Source organism: Cryptomeria japonica, chromosome 8 (assembly GCF_030272615.1).
Source record: "Cryptomeria japonica chromosome 8, Sugi_1.0, whole genome shotgun sequence".
In the NCBI taxonomy this organism is placed as follows: Eukaryota; Viridiplantae; Streptophyta; class Pinopsida; order Cupressales; family Cupressaceae; genus Cryptomeria; species Cryptomeria japonica.
In genome coordinates, this window is record NC_081412.1 from 296268615 (window position 1) to 296291459 (window position 22845).

At 39.2% G+C, this 22845-nt stretch overlaps 1 protein-coding gene across 3 annotated transcripts in view; it reads left to right on the top strand.

The window, feature by feature from the left end:
• LOC131035884 (actin-related protein 4) overlaps positions 1 to 22845 on the top strand; it is a 239104-nt gene that overhangs the window by 196861 nt on the left and 19398 nt on the right. For all 3 annotated transcript variants that reach the window (XM_057967643.2, XM_057967642.2, XM_057967641.2), the window contains exon 18: positions 10833 to 10895. In XM_057967643.2, the coding sequence (XP_057823626.2) occupies positions 10833 to 10895 (63 nt within the window). The remainder of the gene's footprint in view (positions 1 to 10832; positions 10896 to 22845) is intronic.

Below are 22845 nucleotides of genomic sequence, written 5' to 3' on the forward strand. Positions count from 1 at the left end.
ATAAAGCTTTCCTTCGAAGATCGCACTAAACTTGTGGAGATGGTCCTGGGATGTCAAAACAAGACTTAGTTAGAATTTCATCAAAGATCATTCATTGCTCTTACATTCTTAGTGTTAGGATTAGATCCTTTCCTCGCCCTCATCTTTTTTCCTTTTTTCAAGTCAAAGCTAGTAAGATCCTGTGTTCCAGCAATATTCAAAGCAAATCAGAAGTTCAGGCATCAAGTGTAAGTCCCCTTGTGATTCCAGCAAATCACATCATACCACAGAGCGCTTATCCACACGTAGAGACCCTACATACAAGAACCTTGGAGTCATCCTGATTGATCCTTTTTCGCGATATCTTCAGCAATCAGAGGCTTTATTCAAGAGAGGATAAGGTACCCTTCGGTATTTTATTGTGTTTGATTGTGTACAAAATACACGTCAACAGGTAGGTACATCGAAGTTTGTGCCACCTCCCATGAGTTAGGTACATTGAATCTGGACATGCTCAGGTGGACCACACCGACTGGAGAAGTGATGACTGGGATGCCACCTCGTCCGACACGTGGTTGATGCCAATTTGATGTTGCTGAGAAGCTAGCTTTAATTAACTCTTCTGAAACTATCTGCTTCTTCAACGAACCCTTGCTCTAACTTCTTTTGTCTTTGATGTGCAGGATGATAATGTACCTCGCCTTGGAATGCTGGATTGGAAGAAGTCATTCCTGATGATGCTTGACCGAAGAAGGCCCTCCTTGTCGATGCTAGACTGGAGGAGGTCGCCCTTATCCTTGCTTGATCTTCTTTGATGATACTGAGCTGGAGGAGATCATCTTTGTCCTGGATCGGATCTTCTTTGATGAGAACCTGCTGACTTGTAGATCCTCCGGGCTTTGGAGTCGCCATCTTGATACCTACACAACATTTCAAAATTAGTAATATACCTTGAAGTGTAGAAATTAGACTTAAAAGGAAGATTTAAAATTTTAATTAGGAAACTTCATGATAAATCTTGAGTTATCATTTCCTAATTAACCATGCAATACTTATATTTTTCCAAAACAAATGTCCAAAAATCAAACCTTGAACAAGGATGCTAGGATAGTTTCACCATACCTCCTCTTGAGTATTAAACTCTAAGAAATGATGCAAAAAATGGATTTTGCTAGGCAAAATTTAAATCAAAATTCTCCCCTTGGATGAATTGCGCCTCCTCTAGCTTCAAAAAGAATAGGCTCCACCCTCTTTAATCTTCAACACTTAGTAGAAATTTGCTCCACTCTAGCTAGATTTCGCTCCTCCAATTCGCACTTCAACCTCTGGATTTTGCTCCTCAAATAGCTCTCCAATTTCGCACTTAGGAAAGGATGAATGAATGATTAAACTTGAACAAAGCATCACCCATATATAGAGCGCTCACCTTGATTCCCTCCAAGGCCGACTTGCCAAAAGGGAAATGAAAATGAAATAAAATCCCCCTCAAAAGAAGGCCGACTTGCTTGTAAAAGCAAATAAATGTATTTGAGCGCTCACCTTCATTTAAAATTTGAAAATTAATTTTAATGCCTCCAAAGTGGATTTTTGATTATTTCAAGGCCTAAAAATTATTTTATTAAATTAAAATGCCTTTAATTTAATGCGAATTTGATTTAGCCCTTCCAAAGGCCTCAAAGTTAGCAACTTGGTGAATTTTAAGGAATATCAATGCTCAATAATGTAAAAATGAAGGATATCACCAATTTCGCCCTGGACCTTCAGTGAAGGTCAGGAGCGATTTTTCAATCTTGCTCTTAATCCTTCATCTTTTGGATTCCAAATTGCTTCCAAGACATAAAATATCATCTCTTCTTCCTTTCCACACAAGATCTGGTCTCAATTCCTCAAACAAAGGAGAGAAAACTGGAAAATCGCTATGGGCCCTCTCTGAGGGTCCGTAGTGATTTTTTGATTTTAGGCTTGATTCTTCATCATTTTTCATTGAAACTTCATTCGTCATTAAGCAACATCCTTCCTTTATCCACTCCATCCAAATTCGCTTTGTTGTTGCAAGGTAAAATGAGGATTTTCAATAATTTCGCTCTGGGCCCTCTCTGAGGGTCGGAAGCGATTTTTCGCTGTGGGCTCTCTCTGAGGGTCAGGAGTGATTTTTCATTTTCTGACCAAAATCATCAAGTTTCAAAGGCAAAATAATATTCATCATGCTTTTGGAGGTGTCTTCTCCTTGTCCTAACCTTGCCTTAACACCATTTTGAAGAAAACATGCCTTTTTTGAAAATCTCGCTGTGGGTCTTCAGTGAGGGTCAGGAGCGACTTTTGGGTTTTAGGCAAATTCCTTTATCTTTTAATCTTCAAATCACCTCCAAGGCATAACACATCACGTTCTCCTCCTGTCCAAGCAAGATTTTATCTCAATTCTTCAAACCAAGGAGAGAAAACTGCTATGGGCCCTCTTTGAGGGTCCGGAGTGATTTTTGTAATTGCCTTCAAAATTTTGATTCTCAACGATCTCTTTTCACTTCAAGGCCTTTCAAACATCGTTTCAAACCCATGCCTAGCCTTAGCCTTCCTCAAACTTGGATGAAAAATTCCCATTTTAGGTTTCTCGCTGTGGGCCCTCTCTGAGGGTCCGGAGCGATTTTTCGCTGTGGGCCTTCTCTGAGGGTCCGGAGCGATTTTTTGATTTTGGGTTGATTTCACCCTGTGTTGATCCTCCAAATTATATTCAACGAATAGAATGTGCTTTCCTTCATCCCTTCCAATCATAAAATCACTTTGATCTTGTAAGAATAATGCATATTTGAAAATCTCGCTCTGGACCCTCTCTAAGGGTCAGGAGCGATTTTTGCTACCTAGACCAAAATGCTTCACTTTTCATCTCGAAATTACTTTGCCAAGGAAGATGTCATCTTGTTCTTTGCTATGAATAAAAATTCATGTCCAAGAAAGGTCCAAAAATGTGCACATGAAGAAAATCGCTCTGGACCCTCTTTGAGGGTCAGGAGCGATTTTACCTTTCCTAGGCAAAACTCCTTCAATTTATCATCTTTGATCAAGTTTGGATACTTCATTATGCTCATTCTATCCTTCACCATGCTTTTGACATCTTAAGTCGACCAAATAAGGCTAGCAATGACCCCTATAAGATTTCTCACTGTGGGCCTTGTCTGAGGGTCAAGAGCGATTTTTCTGTTTTCAACAAGGTCCTTCATCATTTCAAGCCAAAACTTCTTCAGGTGGGTGGAGAAAGTAATTCATTTCCCTTTCATGCTCAAAACTTAGTCCTTTTCCATTGCAAAATGAAGTAAATCAAAATCTCGCCCTGGGCCCTCTCTGAGGGTCAGGAGCGATTTTTCGTTGTGGACCTTCTTTGAGGGTCAGGAGCGAAATTTGACCTTTTGAACTCTCTGTTAGGGTAATTTTATGGAATATAACATTTAAGTATAAGAAGGACTTATACTTTAAGTTATATTCCATATATACTTTCAGGATGTTTGAGAGTGGTTTCAGACCTCCAGGAGCTATATCACAAAATCTAATTTTTGGAGGTTTTTCAGTTTTCTAGACTTAGTCAAATTTCAGGATCAGGACTTTCCAGACTTAGCCAAATTTAAGGACATTCCAGACTTAACCAAATTTCAGGATCAAGACATCACTCAAGCAGGACCTGCTATCTAGGTGACCCCCTTTGCGACACTCAAAATGCAAAGGCCAACTAACAAAACCCTAAAGGACCTAGAAAACAAACCTGAAAAAGCAAAAAGCAGGGGTCCCCATTTGCAATGGGGCGATGTGTGAAAATGTCACAACAGGTCCCTACCTAGATGGCAATCCCTTCTCCCATATGCCTCCTTGCTCCCATACATGACGGGGATTTACATGCAGATGTATTAAATAAGACATGCAGTTTTTAGCATACATATATACACATACAAGAAATAAATATTGACAATTAATGCAAGGTATATATATATATATATATATATATATATACACACACACACACACACACACATAATGATTCAGATTGTTAGATACTGAGGAAAATCTAGTGTATTAATATCTCTGCCAATCTCACAGTGCTGAATCTTATTTGTGATCACTGTCCTGTTGATGTGTATTTTGTACACGACGAAACACAGAATAAAATACCGAAGTATCTTATCCTCTCTCAAGCAAAGTTTCGTGACTGCTGAAGATCTCGCCGAAGGATCAGTCGAGGCAACTCCAAGGTTCTTGTATGTAGGTTCTCTACTCGTGGATAAGCTCTCTGTGGTATGATGTGATTTTGCTTGAATCACAAGGGGACTTACACTTGACGACCTAAACGTCTGATTTGCTGGAATCACAGGTCCTATTAACTAACTGGAAGACAAACAAATGGCAAAAGATGCAAGGTTCAAGAAGTCTACTCTACTACCTAGAATACGAGAAGATGGATGAACGACTAGGTGGAGTCCTACTGGGCTGGGTCTCACCATCAGGCTTGAACAATCTGACACCAACTCAGTGCGATCTTCTAAGGGATGCTTCCAATACGTTCAAATCGTACGCCATCAAACACTGATCACCATTCAAGATAATGCATGAACAATAGATGTGTACGACTTAAGATTAAGCTCATTTTATGCCAGTTGACCACGCAGGGCGCACTTACAATCAGTAAGAGGCTAGTGGTATGGACTAGACGGATTCCACACAGGTGCATTCAACAACTTCTTTCATTCAATTTAACTATCTATCATCTAAAATGAATATTCAACAAGAGACCATGCATATTGCAACAAAACAACACACTTCACCATAACTTCAATGAAAATGGAGTTTGTTTACAATCACTGGCAACAATTTCTTGCCTTGTCCTCCTAATTTACTCTAATTGCTATTCTATTAGTTGACTATTCACTATTTCTAACTATTCACCCCACTACTAACCATTGACTAACTATTGACTATTAGCTAACTATTAGCCTTTACAAATGAGGAGCCAGGGCTTATATAGTGCCCACAATACAATTCAATGGCTCAGATCAACTTGAGATCAATGGTTGAGATTTTACAATGAAAACCCTAATTAGGGTTTGTTACAACAACTCAATTTTGGCCAATGAAATAATTGCATTATTTGGACACATGTCTTCTCTAGAATATTCGACCAATGGATAATCGGGGTAGGTACATCGAAGTTTGTGCCATCTCCAATGAGTCAGGTACATTGAATCTGGACACGCTGAGGTGGACCAATCCGAATGGAGGAGTGATGACTGGGATGCCACCTTGTCTGACACTTGTAACTTGGTAGATGCTCAATTTGATGATGTTGAGAACCTAACTTTAATTAACTCTTCTGAAACTGTCTGCTTCTTCAACGAACCCTTGCTTTAACCTCCTTTGTCTTTGATGTGCAGGATGGATGGTGTACCTTTCCTTCAAATGCTGGACTGGAAGAGGTCGTCCCTGATGCTGTTGGACCGGAGAAGGTCGTCCTTGTTGATGCCGGACTGGAGAAGGTCGTCTTCTTTTAACTGCAAGACAAACAAAAAGATGATTAAGGACACATAATAAATTCATTTCAACATAGCATTTTATACCTTAAATCATCAACAAGAAGACAGCAAAATTAAGTTTGTTCAAGAGTCTTTCCAAGGACAGGCCCTATAAGAATTTCGCCCTGGGGCCTGGACCCTCTGGAAGGGTCAGGAGCGAATTTTGCATTCCTGGCTCAAATTGTTCTCACTTTGCAACCGTACTTGCCTAGATACATGCCTAAGGACGTCCTCATTCAGAACCAACACCAAGCTTGATGTAAATTTGAGGCAAAAATGGAGGTTTTAAGAATTTCGCTCTGGACCCTTTGGAAGGGTTAGGAGCGAAATTCAAGCTTTAGGTCTTAATTCCTCATCTTCTTCACTTCAATTCATCCTACAGGGCAAAGAAACATCATCTCAACCTCAACTATGCCTTAGGACTCAAAGTCTTGACTTGACACAAGGAGAAAATAGGGATTTTGATGAATTTCGCTCTGGACCCTTTGGAAGGGTCAGGAGCGAAATTCCAATTTTAGCTCAAAATTCGCATTTTTGAAGGTGAAACATCTTTCCAAGGCATTCTAAATAGCTTCTCTCACCCTAGTCCAGGCCTGACTTAGCACAAAATTTGGAGAAAAGGATGGTTTTAGTGTTTTCGCTTTGGACCCTTTGGAAGGGTCAGGAGCGAATTTCTTGTTTGTAGCTCATTTTTCCATCATTTTAACTTCAATCCACCTCACAAGGCAAGGAAACACTTTTCTTCTCTCATCCAATCCAAGTTTATCTTGATTTTGCAAGGCAAAATAGGTGATTGAAGGATTTTCGCCCTGGACCCTTTGGAAGGGTCAGGAGCGAATTTCCTCGTCTGGCCTAAAATCATTACTTCTGGAGACAACCATTGACTTAAGGGCAATCACAAGGGCATCTTTTACCTTGGTCTAGGCATAGCTTAGCATAAATTTGAAAGGAATAGGTAGATTTTAGGATTTTCGCTCTGGACCCTTTGGAAGGGTCAGGAGTGAAAATCTTGTTTTAGGGCTATTTCACCATCCTTTCAACTTCAAATCACCTCCAAGACTTAGAACACCTTGCCTCACTCCTCTCTAGGTCATAAAAACCAAAATCTTGACTTGATTTGCAAGGAAAAAGGGTGATCTTAAGAATTTCGCTTTGGACCCTTTGGAAGGGTCAGGAGCGAAATTCTCATTTGGCTTCAAAATTTGCATTCTTGGCGACCAAAATCCACTCTAAGGCAATCCAAATGACTTCTCGCACCCTTGTCCAAGTTTAACTTTGCTCAAATTTTGGAAGAAAAGATGGTTTTAGGATTTTTGCTCTGGACCCTTTGGAAGGGTCAGGAGCGAAAATCACTTTTTAGGACAAATTCTACCATTCAACTCACCTCCAAGGTCAAGGAAACTTTGCTTCATCCTTCCCTAAGCCATAAAAACCAAAAGCTTGACTTGATTTGCAAGGAAGATAAGTGATTTTAGGAATTTTGCTCTGGACCCTTTGGAAGGGTCAGGAGCGAACTTCCTATTTTGGCTAAAAATCCTTCATTTTTTTCAATTCCACTCTTTCCTACAAGAAACATTTCATCATTTTTCATCCAAGGAACAAGGATTGAAGCCCAAGCAAGGTCAAAAAACTAGGTTTACAAGGAATTTCGCTCTGGACCCTTTGGAAGGGTCAGGAGCGAAATTCACTTTTTAGCTCAATTCCTTCAATTTTACTAATCATTGATAAGTCAAAGTCATTCCTAAGGACCTCTCCCATCAAAACTCGCCCTAGTCAGCACTTGGCTTGGCACAAAATTGGGAAAAAAGGCGATTTAGAGAAAGTTCGCTCTGGACCCTTTGGAAGGGTCAGGAGCGAATATCTCATTCTTGACCAAAAATCATCATTATTTCAACTTGAAACTTCATTGCAAGGTAGAATCTCATCCTTCATTGCCCTAGGAACAAGGTTTCGTGTCCAAGAAAGGTTAAAAAGTAGGCTTATAAGGAATTTCGTGTCCAAGAAAGGTTAAAAAGTAGGCTTATAAGGAATTTCGCTCTGGACCCTTTGGAAGGGTTAGGAGCGAAATTTCCTTTCTTGGCTAAAATCCTTCATTTTCACAACTTCCAAACACTCTCAAAGGCAGGATCATGTCCATTTCCCCTTTCAACATGCTTTGGACATCACAATTTGGTCAAATAGGGAAGGAAATGAGGTCTAGGATGATTTTCGCTCTGGACCCTTTGGAAGGGTCAGGAGCGAAAATCATGATTTGGGCTTGATTCTTCCTTTTTCTAACTCAAAATCACCTAAAGAGGTTACTAAACATCATCCTTCACCCAAGGGATAAGGTCTTAAGCCAAAACAAGGTCAAAAGAATAGGCTTGCAAGGAATTTCGCTCTGGACCCTTTGGAAGGGTCAGGAGCGAAATTCACCTTCTTGGCTAGAATCCTTCATTTTTTCAAAGCTTTTAAACATTTCCAATGTCCAAACATGTCTACTCTTCCCTTCAAAATGCCTTGCAAATCAAAATTTGGTCAAATAAGGCAAGAAATGAGTCTTAGGTTGATTTTCGCTCTGGACCCTTTGGAAGGGTCAGGAGCGAAATTTGACATTTTCTTATACTTCAAGTTATATTCCATATATACTTTCAGGATGTTTGAGAGTGGTTTCGGACCTCCAGGAGTTATATTGCAAAATCTAGTTTTTGGAGGATCCTTCAGTTTTCCAGACTTAGTCAAATTTCAGGATCAGGACATTCCAGACTTAGCCAAATTTCAGGATCAGGACATTCCAGACTTAGCCAAATTTCAGGGCATTTGAAGATCAGGATGACATTCCAAACTTCATCACTCACCAACTTGACCTAGCTCGGAGCTTCAAGAATGATACTCACTCACCAAGCAAGACACAATTAGCAACAAGATCAAAACCAGGCCCTAAAGAAGACTCTCAAAGAAACCCAATATTCTGGGGCCCCAAAGACTCACCTCGCTCAAGCAAAGCCTAACATCCTATTGATCCCCTGGCAACACTCAAAATGCAAAGGCTAACAGACAAACCCTAAACACCTAGAAAGCGAACCCCAGAAAGCAAAAAAAGTAGGTGTCCCCATTTGCAATGGGGCGATGTGTGAATACGTCACAACATGTCCTTAGCCTTGATTTCTGAAGATGGAACTACCCTTTGATTACTGATGCCTGATGATAGTTGATATTATGAACTGAAGGTATATTTATCTGAGTTCTTTTCGATGACACTGTTGCCAATCTTCTATTTGAGTGCTGAATGCCAATCTGAGCCAATGATGATCCCTTGTATGATATCCAATGCCCTTCTTACATCTTTCTATGATGATGGGAAAACATGACCCTTCATGTGATTGCAACTGTTTGTAATAGAGGCGCCTTTCCTTGGATTACCTGTGGCTGTTCATAACTAATGCTTGGCTTAATTGAACTGCTACTTAATCTCTCTCCCAAACGCATCTTAGCAATATTCAATTGATTGTTTTACTGCTCCTTGGGAAAATGCTGGGACAAGGAGGGTCGATTTGTCATAACATTATCACTGATTGATACAACTGTTATTATTAATATTACTGCCTTCATCCCTATGTTCATTTGAATCTAATTGTAGCGCATGAGGTCTCACAACTTCCTATTTCCATTTACTGTTCCTTTGATGTAAATTGGGGGGCATGACAGAACCCCATTATCTCAAGCTTTGATTAGTGCCTTATCCAGTGGGCCATAGAGTTAATTTGACAAAAATATAATGAATGGGAATAAATTTGCCTTGTGGCGAGAGATTTAACTTCAATGACATTGTTAGAGGTGGTGAAGTTTGTAGAAGAGACACAATTGTAAACCCATTTAGTGGTAAGTCTTGTTTGCGCAAAGGCCTTCTTAACTATATTAATATTCCAATTACATGGCATTTAGGAGTTTAATAAATTGGGTTTAAAATGGGAAATAATCAGAAAAAAGCTTGGAAGTCAAAAACAGTTTACTATTTTTATAAAAACAAAAGAAAATATTATTTTTGTTATTTCATGTTGAATATAGTGCATATAAATAAAAATAGATGTCATACATTATAAACATGTTAATTGTAAAAAATTTCATAGGACTTCAAAAAATCCATTTCAAGTTTTATCTAATAGGGTTTGTGTATGAATCCATGTATGCATGGTTTGAAAACTTGCTGAATACTTGAACCTCTTTTGGACGGTGAATTTTTTCTAATGTTAACTCATGGCATTGCTGAAAATGCTGAAAAATGCCTCAAGCTTTGAAAATATTTGGTGTGTGCATGCTCTTGCATGGAAATATACCCGGATGGGACTGCAAATGCCTTGAGACTGCTGTTTTTGTTTTCACAGACTTCCTAGTGTTCCTGATGCCCTTGCAACTGCAAATCATGAGTATTTGCAGATGATATGATTTGGTTTACAGACTCTTGCAGACATCCCTGGATCAAAACTTTCCCTATTTTACATAAAAAACTTGTTTTTAAAAGAATATAAATATTTTTTTGTTACAAAGCTTTTCACGGGTTTTTAAATTTGGGTTCTACTGAGTCTGAGTTTGTGAGTTATGCATGTATGTAATATTTGTGCTGCCAGCTGCTGTCCTCCTGTTGTACCCCCATCATCCCCAAATTTTGGTTCACAGTCTCCCTTTCCTTGCATCCCCTTGCTCCCTCTTCATAAACTTGGTGGAACTTAGCATATCATAAAGAGTGTATTAGTTGGGGGTTGCCACTATAGAGAGTAGAGAACTTTTTAGGACAAGTTATCATCTTAACAATTGTTAAGTTTTAGTCTGGGTTGTGTGTGTGTTTAACACTGTGCAGCTCTATAACAGCTATGATAAAAAGCAATAATTATAATTAAGGATATATTGAGCTTAGGATGTGCTAATTTGGTTTAAACTTTATTTGATGGTTATAGCATCTTTAGCATCAAAGCATGGGATTTTGAATACCTGAATCCTATGTGTCATAATTGTTCTTGTCCACTTTGTTAATTGTTTTATTTTTGTTCAAATTATTTTCTCGTTTTCTAGTGAGGAATGTGATAAAAATGATGTTATTCCAATTTCATGTTCTTGGAGGCATTTTAAATTCACATAAAAATATTTTTGGTGAAATTAACATGCATTCACTAGAATATATTCTGTTGTTAACTTGTTTGTGTAGAATTGACTAAATGGTATTTTTCTTTGTCAAGATTCATGCACACAGATATATATATATCCAAAAGTAAGTATTTGTGCAACTGGTATGGAGGTCTGATTCAATGACCTTTATGTTTCAAACAGCTTGCAGGTGGTACAGCATCAATGCAACAGATGAAGGAACGCTTGGAGAAGGACTTGATGGAGGTATGCAATCTCCTTCTAAAATCTGCAGCGTATTCTCAATACCCTTTTAGAAATTTCATTAATTCTAGGGACTTGAAATATGGAATCGAAACCTATTATTCTTTCTCCAACATATATTATTTCTTTCCCTACAAGACATAGGAAATGATAATTTGTTGTTTGCAAAGGAGACAAAAACTCCTTAGATAGAGTACAAGCAATGTTTCTATAAAAGAAGTGATCGAGAACAAACGACAGAAAGAAAACTTCCTAAAACTAACTAGATGACGAAAGACAAAAAGGAATTTTCCTAAAACTGACTAATTGCCATACATAATAGAAAATTACTAACTAAACTACTTAAATGACCTAAATGTCCATTATAGCTAAATATTATAATATTACTTTAATAAAGTGGCATGTTTGTGCTCATCTTGTTACACACAGATTGTGTTGGAGCAGCCAAGATCTGCTTGCAAACTCAAAACCCTCCACAAATAAGCATTGTGCAAAATGAGATATATCATAGGCATGCTATATAAAATGTATAAATGAGCCTTGCTTATAAAGGCAAGGATGAAGAGGTAAGAAAGTAGGAGTCAAGCTGTAACTAACCCTCGAAGCATGAAACAAGTGTACGACTCTATGGACCAGTGTTGGGGCACTTGGTGAGTCTGCATGAGGCAAGAAAAAAGTCTAAACAACCTCTAAGTGAGCTAAAGTGTAATGTGAATAAGACTCTACTAAGTAGACTAAAAGCTAACTAGTTTGATAATACCTCTTTTCACACTGACAAATTACACAAGACAAAAAAGTCTATTGTTGTCTACATTTTAAAATTTGGTCAAATTTGAACTTTCTTGAGCTTGCCATACCCCACTCTTCATCATTTCAAACCTTCATATCAGGTTGCTCTTCTGCAACAAATTTATAAACCTTTTTCAAAATAGGCCCTGTTACATCTTGAGTAGTTCAATCACAGAAACAATTAATTTTGAAAATCTGTAACAATTGATGCTAAACCCTTTTATAGGGTAGATCTTAACTACATTTCGCCCCATGTGGCTAATTTTCTTGATAAATTTCCTTACTGTTTAGGAAATTTTAAAATTTAATTTTTTGTAAATAGTTTATGGAAAACGTCAAAAGTTGAGTTTCAGGTGTTTGGAGCAGAAATAAAAGATGGGTTATGTTTCGGGGTTCCTGGCACCATCTAGTAAAAAATTTCATGTGAAAATGGGTTTCTAGTTGAGAGATATATAATTTTTCATTTTTATGCTGGGGTCTCAGCTAAGGATTTACAAGGTTTTATTTTAAATTTTAATGTTTAAGACTCTAAATATCATAAACACCTTCAAAAATTATGTATTGAATACAAGAAATCATTTAAAATTTCAAAATTTTATGAGTTCGAGGTTTTGTGTTAAAACCCAACAAGGTTGTGACAACCTTGTCGAAACCCAAAGTTTGTCACAGCTAATTAAAACCCCAAAATTAAGTTTAAAAAAATAAAATAAAGGCAAGAGTCAGGAGTTCCATGTTGTTTCAAAACTCCATCAGCACCCGCAATGGTAATGATAATCACTAAAAAGTCCGACACTATGTTTTTAACCGAGGCAAAAGTGAAATTCTAGGAAAAAAGGTCTTTGACAAATTTGGTTGGTTTCAAAACTATCTGCACGGCCAAAGAATGTTTCAAAACCTCATCCTTCCACTGAAAAGAGGCACACAACATGTAGCCAGACATGGGAATGTGAACCATTTGACAAAAACCTCAGCTATCAGGTTTGCCTGTTTTGGTCCATGCACCCAAACTGGGTTCGGGTTTGCCTGGGGGTTCGTCTGGGTTCACCTTGGGTACACACCCAGGGGTTTGGGTTCACCAGGTACGAACCTTGACGTATCCAAAGGCTCTGAGCACAAAAGCATAACAAAAACAAACATTTTTTACCTTTTTTTGCATCCAAAAACTCTAAAATGTCTATAAAAGCAGTGCCCCTTCTATCGTTGGGTTTTCCTCATGCATTGATCAATGATGAAGTGGCATACTATTAAATGTTTTTCTTCTGCCATTTTGCATTGTTCCATCTTCCAATTCAATTCTGAACTATCAATTGGCATTTGGCATTGATCAATAATGAAGTATCATACTACCAAATGTATCTAGTTTTATAATTTTGTATATTTCTTTAAATTTTTGTATATAATATATATATATGGACGAACCCGACCCACGAACCCAAAGGTCAAAAAAAAAAAAATTGCCCGAACCCACAAACCGGGTTCGTCTGCCTGAACCTGAACCAGTAACTTAGCAAAAAACCTGAAAGAAATCTGGTTTTGTGGTGCACTAATACTGAACGATATGGACAAAATGGGTTTGTTGAAAAGGCTTTAGGAACTTTTAGGTAAATGTAATATGCAGTTCTTGTCTGGGCCAATAATGGGAGCTTTAGAATAATTAATAAAAGATTGGCATCCATAAAAGCACAAGGATAGGGGGTTTTTGATGCTGCTCTGATAAATGTTTGCAAAATTTGGAGGCATACATAGGTACACACTGTTTCACAAAGTGCCCCAAAGAAATGTTATCTCATAGACTGTAATGAATACAAGAAGCACATCATACAGATTGAAATAATTGAAATTGCTTTAGAAACATTCAAGGAAACATTCGTGGCTAAATGTGTAGACATTTCAAACACCATTTCCATTATTAAGACATGGGAATTTTGTCAGATACTACACTTGGAAATGCTTTGGTAAATGTGTATGTAAAATGCGGCAATGTAAATGTGGCACACCTGTGTTTATCAGATCTAACTCTTGCCAAGATCCCCTGCTTTGCATGCCAAAACGGGAGTCTTGAAATAGTGTATGAAGATCCATCAAAGCAAATAAATAGAAGGTTTATACTAAATCAATCGCCCTAGTCAACCTGTGTGCAAATAGGGGAAACCAAAATTTTAATTGTTGCAACTAGGGCCCAGGATTTGAAGCTTGAAGAATTTGGCATAAATGGACCAGTTGCTAAAAATATATGATATTTGCGAGATTTAATTGATTCAACCAAACTTGTGAATGTTATGACTGTTAAACCCACGACAAGACTAAGAGGTGGCGTGAATCAGTCTGGAACACTTTAAATCTGATCTAACTGATAATAAACAATGATTAAGAACAATACTAAAAACATCAACCATCATCAACACATGGACACCATATTTATGTGAAAAACCCAATCAGGGAAAAACCACGGTGAGAATCATTCTCACAATATAAATATAATTGATTACAAAGTTCTAGGCAATATGCACTTGATGGACTTGCAAGACTTAGGCACACTACCTTAGGGAAAGATACATGAGCTTGCTCAATTGAGGTGCACTGCTTCAGGGCAAGATACAAAAGAGGTTGCCAAGAGACTCACTGTCTTCCGACAATAGAAAGAGTAGCAGAATTGATATGAGAAGAATCTCCTGATCATGAAATTGTTCTTGAATCTCTGTGTCAAGTGACCAACATTATGGCAAACATCTCTGATAATCATCACTATCACAGCACATTGTTTCACTGAATGTATCACCTTCAAAGCTCTTCACAATTTGACTTTCGCACATCAACAATCTCAAATCTGCTTGCATATCATTCATATTCGCTTCTCATCAATGCACACACCATCCCATACACAACTCACACATCTGCACTCTTTAAATATAAGATAGATCATCAAAAACCTAATTGAGGGTCGACTAAGAATATAATAAACATTATTACAAAAATAAGCCACCCAAACCAAAATACTCAAAGCGGTCCACTATAAGAGAAAAAGGGGACCCAAAAACATCATAATACATCCTTCCAAGTTGGATGCAATGAATTGCACACACCAACACATCCTCCAAAGTCGCCACCAAAAGAAAAGTGTAGATAAACAATAAGGCTTAGAACTTAGTTGGCCAAAAGACATCTTCCAATTCAAATTTGCTAACGCGGATCTTTACCCAACATGGTAAGACCCATGGCCATGTTCTAACTCAACTTTCAATGCATAACCAGACCAAAAAGGTATGATCCAAACAAGATAATCCAATTGGACACACCAAACCTTATCATAGTTGAATATACCAAGCACAAACCGATACAACTCACTTTTGAAATAAAAACACCACCAAAGAATGAATTGAGAAACACTACACAAACCACACAAACATGCCCATGAAACCGCAACACAAGATTCACCATATCTTAAGGCCACCAAAGACTTTTTGGACTAGTCTGATAGACACTGTCAAAGGCAGTGACAACCAACTTCTACCAATGAGACATTAAATATTGTTTCATGCATATGTTAAGTACTCTTTCTTGCATACATTAAAAACTCTTTCTTGCATATTGAACTAGCACCAAAGAATCAAACTCAATAGCAACACCAAACACTAGACAAAGAAAACCTGCAACAATACAAGATCATATCCGGACCAAAATCCATCTGGACAACCAAGTTTGACATCAATGACAACCAAGCTCAGATTCAAACTTAGATTTCCAACAATGGCCTCATGCACTGAGCCTAATGCTATTATAATTGGCAGTGGATATAGAGGCATGAAGTGCACTACAATATTAGTTACCAATAAAATATATGTAATTGCCCAGATATTTACACCAGAATTAGTAGCTTTCTACAAGGACTACTGTAATGTCCCCTTCTCATTGACGACCTTCCAGTGGTCCATTAGCCTATTCCTGAGACCCGTAGGCTAGGTGGAATGAAGAATGAGGGTCTAGCATTGATGAAATGAGGACTTACTATTTTTAGTAAGTCAGGGAATGGCCATTTTGGTGATACTGTCCTACTGAGCTCTCCATGCTTTGCCTCTGGACGTGAAGATCATGCTTTTCAGAGCATTAATTCTTGACTTACTATTTTTAGTAAGTGGCAGTGTGGCATAATTCTATTTTTGGCAGTAGATAGGGTTCTGATTCTGCAACAGTTTTGTGGTCATCCTGGCTCAGTTTCATCCTAGTTTTGATAATAATCAGTACGGGAGTCATATGTGATATAATTAAATATTATTTCCTTATCCTAAGGTTTAATATTTAATTAATTTGTTTAATTGCTATTGATTATCGAATTTGGGATTAATGTCTATATTTTTCCTAAGTTTTTGGCGAATTTCATGTTTATTAAAGAGATGTCGAAATATTTGAGAGGGATATTATTTTTATGACTTATCTCTAATATTTGCCAAAGTGTAACGTGGGTCCAAGCCTTGGGCGTGAGGTTTGACTTGTGGGAAATGGCGCCACACTTGGGGTCCACATGTAGTGGAATGAAATGCAAATGAAAGGCGTTGAAATTGAAGGAATTTGCATTTGGGTTTGAGGTGTGTGAAGTTATAAATATGAGACTAGGGCTCCCATTTGGATCATCTTGAAAAATTGTAATGTTATGTTGCCGGTTTGGCGACAAAACTTGAGGCTTCGGAGTGCGTCTCCCTAGTGCTACCCGGTTTCGTACCTGAAATACAGTACCTAGCTGTGCATCGTATTCTTTTACATTCTCAGAGTTGGCCGTAGACATTTTTGGTGTTGAAGTGATTCTGGAGTCTGCTGGTTTTGCCTGTGGCTGAAGCACATTTTCAATCACACCTCTCTGTTGGAGTGACTGACGGTTATGGGTATCAACTCTATCCCCCTTCCCAGCAATGGCGATACATTTTGTGAGTTTATAGCAATATTAATTAAGCTTTGAATTTCCTAGATCAAATCGAAGTTCCTAGGTATGGCGTGGGTTTCTGATATTGCATTGGGATGCATGCTATTTAATTAAGGGTTGTTTGGGGTTGTGGCTTTAATTGGTTGTCATTGCATATGTTATATGGTGGGTTTGGGACTAGTTTGAGTTGATTTGGATGTAAATTGAGGGAGTTATGAACATTCTAGCATTTCCATAGGCTGCTGATTTGTAATTCCAGCCTGCAGAATGGATGTAGCAGAAATTCATTGTTCATAGTATTATAATCTGCATTACTCTTCTCATCTTATCTCTATTTTGTAAGGTTGTTTCAATAGTACTGATCAATCATTCTTGCTGTTCTTATTTGTAATTCCCACTGCATAAGTGGAAGAGGCTGACTTGCCGCCTTCTTGCTTTGAATTCAGTTTATGTACTCAGTCCTCCCACTGAATAAGTGGTCGAGTGCTAAGTTTAATGCAATTGTCCTCCCGCTGAAATATGCGGTAGAGTGATAGCTTAATGTAATGTCCTCCCGCTGAAATATGTGGTAGAGTGATTGAATTTCAGTTTCTTGTTGTTTTCCCTTGACTGGTTTACCACCAAGAGTTTGGTTTTTTATCCTACTGGATAAGCAGAAGGGGCTGGCTTATTGCCCAGGCATTGTAATTTCAGTTTGATTTTTGGTGCTAACGATCCCTGGAACACCGTATGCTCTCACCCTCCCAGATTGGGCTCTCAGTGAACAAAAGGTGGAAGGGTTCCCTTTCAGCAGTTTGGATTATTTCTTTAACCTTAACGGGTTGTGGTGTTGCTTGTAATTCTTATTGTTAAAAAACAAATTTTTTTTTACTGGGATATTACAACTACTATTAGAGTACAGGTGTTTAGTTCATTAAGGGAACTTAATGTCATATTTTGAAACGGATATAGAGGGTAAGGTCATCAAAGTTATTTGGAAGAATAGAATTCGCTTAGCTATTTGAAGTGATTGTGGTTGGAATAGGTATTAGAGAAAACATTGGGTTGTTTGAAGATCAATTGGTGTTGGAGAAAGGTGGCATTAAAGTCAATGTAAAAGGGCAATTAATCAATGGTTACGTTTACGCAGTGGGAGACATGTCACCCTTTCCACTAAAGCTTTTGGGAGAGTTACAGAGCCTAGAGCATGTAGACTTTGCTTGCAAATTTGCAAGACATGTTGTTAAAGCAATAATCGCTCCATATAAGATTGATGACCTTGATTATTTGCCATTCTTCAACTGAAGAGTTTTCACTATCTTGACACTTTTGGGGACACCATCCATTTTGGGGATCCAAAACATGTAAAGTTTGGTCAATACCTGGTGGACAAAGGACAACTTGTTGGGGTATTTCTTGAAGGGGGCAGCAAGGATGAGTATGTTGCATTGGAGAATGATGCTAGAATAAGACCAGTCATTAGAGATAAATTGTGCTACCAAGCCAGGGAATAGAGTTTGCTCTTTCTCTTAAGCAATCTCTTGCTCAGACTTTTGTTGGAGTAATGACTAGTGAAGGCATTATGGTGGTTGTAAACCTACCTCCATATATTCTGCAAGTCATTGATGGGGTCTTTGTTGCTACAACAATTGCTGCATTCATGTTTTGGCATGCAAGGAAGGTGCGCAAATGTTAAAAAATGTAAATTGTAGATATAGTTAAATAGTTTGATTACTTTTGCACTTGCGGAGATAGTTAAATAGTGATTTGACCCCAATGCAGCTGAGTTTAAAAAATTCTAACTTAGAGATAATGTCTGAGTCTAAACAGTCTACTAAAGATCTTGAAGCTGGAAAATCAGAACTTGATCTTAGTGCACACTGCTCTAAGACACAATATATATGATTGTCAACCAGTTAATTCAAATTCCTATGCACTATGAACCTAAGATATTGGGTTCTTCTATCTTGGCCCGAAAACTGGTCTTGGTGTGATTCTGGTCCCGGTACAAGCCAAACTCGCACTTGTGTTCGTCCTGGTTGTATTTCCACTAAAGCCACTCTCGCTTTGAATGGGTTTGACAAGAATGAAGACAAAGGAGGACCTTGAGAGTGCAACAAAAAGTACCAGTAAGATAGCAACTTGGTATTCGCTCTTTCCACAAGTTGGTACGCTGGTGGCAGCTGATGCCACAAACACATACAAATCACTAAACAAAAGAATGGACAAAGTGTGCAGGCGATGATGGAGGACGAGTGGGACTCTTTCTTTCGATGTGATAGCGATCATGACTACCAATCCGCTTGCTCCAACAATATTGTATATGCTTCTCCAGGTGCGTGGAAAGCCTTAGGAGTCGACGATGCTGGTGAGATGAGCATAACATGGTCCGACGTTTAACTTAACCCGTTCTGCCCTATTTTTCCTTCTCTTTGTCGCAACATGTCATTCAAGCTCTTCCATACTCTCTTTTGCCTGCACAATAGCCTTCATATTCTAAAAATTCACGATTTTTTTATTCAATATATTAAAATTAGATTTTTAATTATTATATCCTTTTTATTTATATATAAATAATATTTAATCATATATTTATTATAATGTTTTTGAATTAATATAATATATTGAATTTTAATATAATATTATTTAATTTTTTATGGATTTATAACGTACCCGTACACAAGGAATTTTTCTTCTCATAGAGTATTTACGCCGTAGTTGTTGTCATAGATGCAAGACTCACAAAGTGTTCACCGAGTCTTGAAAAACTTGCAAGTTTTTCTGCTTAGCGAGTATTTACGCCAAAAACTTGCACAAAAAATCGACAGGTCAGGGGATTATTCAGTTTTGAGAGGATTTGGGAAGGGACTAATATTTGGCATTTGTACAAAGAGAAAGTTTGTGAGTTTTCTGTTTTTTGGGAAAGAATATATAATTGTATTTCTGATCTTTGAATTGGAGTATGTTTTTTTATGTTTTCAATTGTTCGAATGTTCAATTTATAGCCATTTCTTTGATTGTCTGGCATTCAGTCAAGGAGTGCCCGTACAATTTGAAGATGAGAAGTACACAAGTACGCTTCACACAGGGAGAGTCCAACGCATCGAAGTCATGGAATGTGTCGCCAAGTGGTTATGGAAATCAACGAGGGCGAAACCAAATACAGTACGACTCCAGAGGACGTCCTATCATACAGTGCCGACAATGTAGTGAATGGGGACACTTTGCAAGAGACTGCCATAACAAGAAAGACAACATACAAGTATTGTGCAAATGGTGTGGACCAGGTGACCATGAAGACACCAACTGCCCGAATCAGAAGGGTATTAATATGTTGGACGTGGAGGAACAAGAGGACGTAGTTTTGGCAATCACAAGAGCACAAACAAAGAAGGCAATGTATTCAAACTCTGGTACGGAAAAGGAACAAGCCGAAGTAGAACAAGTGTTGGCGAAGGAACAAGTAACTTCCAATGGAACTGCAAGTATGTCATTGCGGGAGTCAGAGAAGAACATAGTTCGACAGGTGCTACAAACAACCATACCCATCAAGGTGGCAGACCTTCTTCAAACTATGCCACAGTTGAGAATGGCAATTGCCAACACAGTCAGTGACGACACAGTATTCTAGAAACAATGTAAGCCACATGAGGAGGAATTGACGGGAAAACCATCAGTCGAAGGGAATGAGTCCAGTGATTCAATGTTGTTGACGGTGAGCATTGGGAGGAAGCCGACGGTCGTCGAGATGGAAATAATGGGGAAGAAGTTGACAAACACCATTGTCGATGGAGGCTCGGGAGTAAATGTACTGCAAGAAGACACATGGAAATATCTGGGGAAGCCGAAGCTTTGGCAGCCCACCTTCCACTTGGTAGGTGCCGACCAACATGTCATCCAGCCGTTGGGAACATTGATGGCACAAAATGTAATGATTGGGAGACAACAATTTTTCTTGGACTTTGTAGTTATCCGGTTACAGAAGAAGGCGTACGATGCACTCCTCGGGAGGGGATGGTTGGTTACTGCCAAGGCGAAACATAACTGGAAGCGAAACACACTCTCGATCAAGAGTGATGGGAGGAAGCATGCCATTTACTTGAGGAACTAGGCGGTGAGTGAAAAATTGGGACCCTCGGACTCTAGGTCTGAGGGTGGAGAGTTAGGTATGGACGGAGGGAGGAAAGGCATGAAACCCAACGATGAAGGGGTGCTTGAACTAGAAGATTGCTCTGAGGATGAGACGAGTTCTCTTAATGGATTATTTCACTGGCAGATGGAGGATTATGAAGTCTTCCACCTCGACTGTAACATGCTACAAATTGGCCAAATTGAGGAAGTACAAAGTCCGTCGTACGATATTCATCTGTGCACAATTGGCGTTGGTGTGTTTGGGTTGTACGAACAGTTGCCAAGTGAGCCTGTACCGTATGAACAGAGGCCGCCGAGTGGGAATGGGGAAGTATCTAAGGTGTACGAAGAAGATTCACAAGACGAGGATTTGAAATTGGATGTTGTAGAGCCTGGTGGAGATGCCTCGAGGAAGTTAATACTATACGCTAAACGGTTCACATCAACCGAAAGTAATTCAGTCGTCTGGTTAAAATCAGCCGAGAGCAAGTTGACCATACAACCCATAAGAGCCGAGAGTACATGGAGCGTATGGTCCATTGGATCCAAGAGTGAAGTTGCCGAAGGATTGTCACTGTACACCAAGAGTAAAGTTTTTGAAGAATTGTCCTCATACGTGGAGAGTAAAGTTGTCGAACGATTGACTAAGTCCATACTGTACGCCGTACGGTTCAGAGTAGACAAGAGCAAGTTGGCTCTTGAGAGTCCAGGTTGCGTTGACATGATAAGGTTACCACACGTAGCTAAGAGCCCCAACTACACCATACAAACTAGAGAAGCCAAGTGCTGGAGATCCGTATGGTCAAGGGAGAGTCGGGGAAGCAAACTTGACAATAGGACAAAATCGAGAGAGGGAAGGAACATTCCCATCCAGCCACAGGAGAAGTCGAATCTGTACGGTGCAAGTGAAGAAGCAGAAATACTGTACAGTGTACGGTCAACATGTATGGTCGGCACACAGGGACAGAGCAAGGCGAGGAGTCTGTACGACGTACGACAAAGCACCATTCCGTACGGCGTAGCTCACTCGTACGGTGTACCTCGTTCAATCAACCCGTACGGTGTAGCTCATCCATCCATTGCATACGGCGTAGTCCATTCATTCGACCTGTATGACGTACGACATAAACTCCATAGAGAATAGGGTACGGTGTATGGTGAAACTGTACGACAGATATCGCATAGGAGGCATCATACGACATACAAGGAAGCCGTACAGACATCGTACAAGAGTCATTGTATGGTATATAGGGAAGCAATCAAGGAGAGGTCGTTCGACCACGCTACAGGTACGATAACCAGAGGTGGAGGCCATATGACAACCAAGATAAATCCATAAGGACCACAGGAGGAATACCGTACGGTCAAGGAAGCAGTATATAAAAAACTCGAAACATCAGCCTTGAGTTGGATGAAGGGAGTCTTAAGCCACACACGTATGCATCGTACAACCAAGAGAGAAGCACAAGCCTGTACGAACGAACAAGTGTATACGCAAGGAGGATAAGCCCATATGGAAGGCAAACAAGTCAGAAAACAGAATACCCATACGGGAGAATGCACCTTGATCAGAATTTTGACTTCATTGGCCTCGTTCTTGACGTCTTAAAAAAACAAAAAATTGATGCACGCCATGGAGTTTCGTGTGGGTTTGAAGGTTGTAATTTGGCACTGCCCCGGGACCCTGTGAGGGGCGTTGCCCCTCGACCCCACAAGGGGCTCTGCCCCTTGACTCCGCTGGGGGCACTACCCCCTTGACCCCGTTGGGGGCGTTGCCCCAAACCCCCATTTGATTTGGCAGGTACACTACAAGTTGGGGTTGTCCAGTTGAAGTCGTTGTTTTTCGTTAGTCTTCTCAAATATTACTTGATGTTTGCTTGTCGTCTAGAAGATGACTTTTTCTTTTGGGGGGGATGATGTTGTTGTTGTGAAATATGGATCGAAGAATAATGACAGCGATTCTGGAAGATTGATTGCCGTGAGTTATTGATCGTCTCCATCATTGACTCCAGTTTAAATACAAGAGGAAAGGTTGCCTACGTAGGGACATGTCCATACGTGGCAGTTGCCACGTATGGACATGTCCCTACGGAGGCAACCGTTCATAACAATTAGTTTGTTTATGTTTAATTTCCAAAC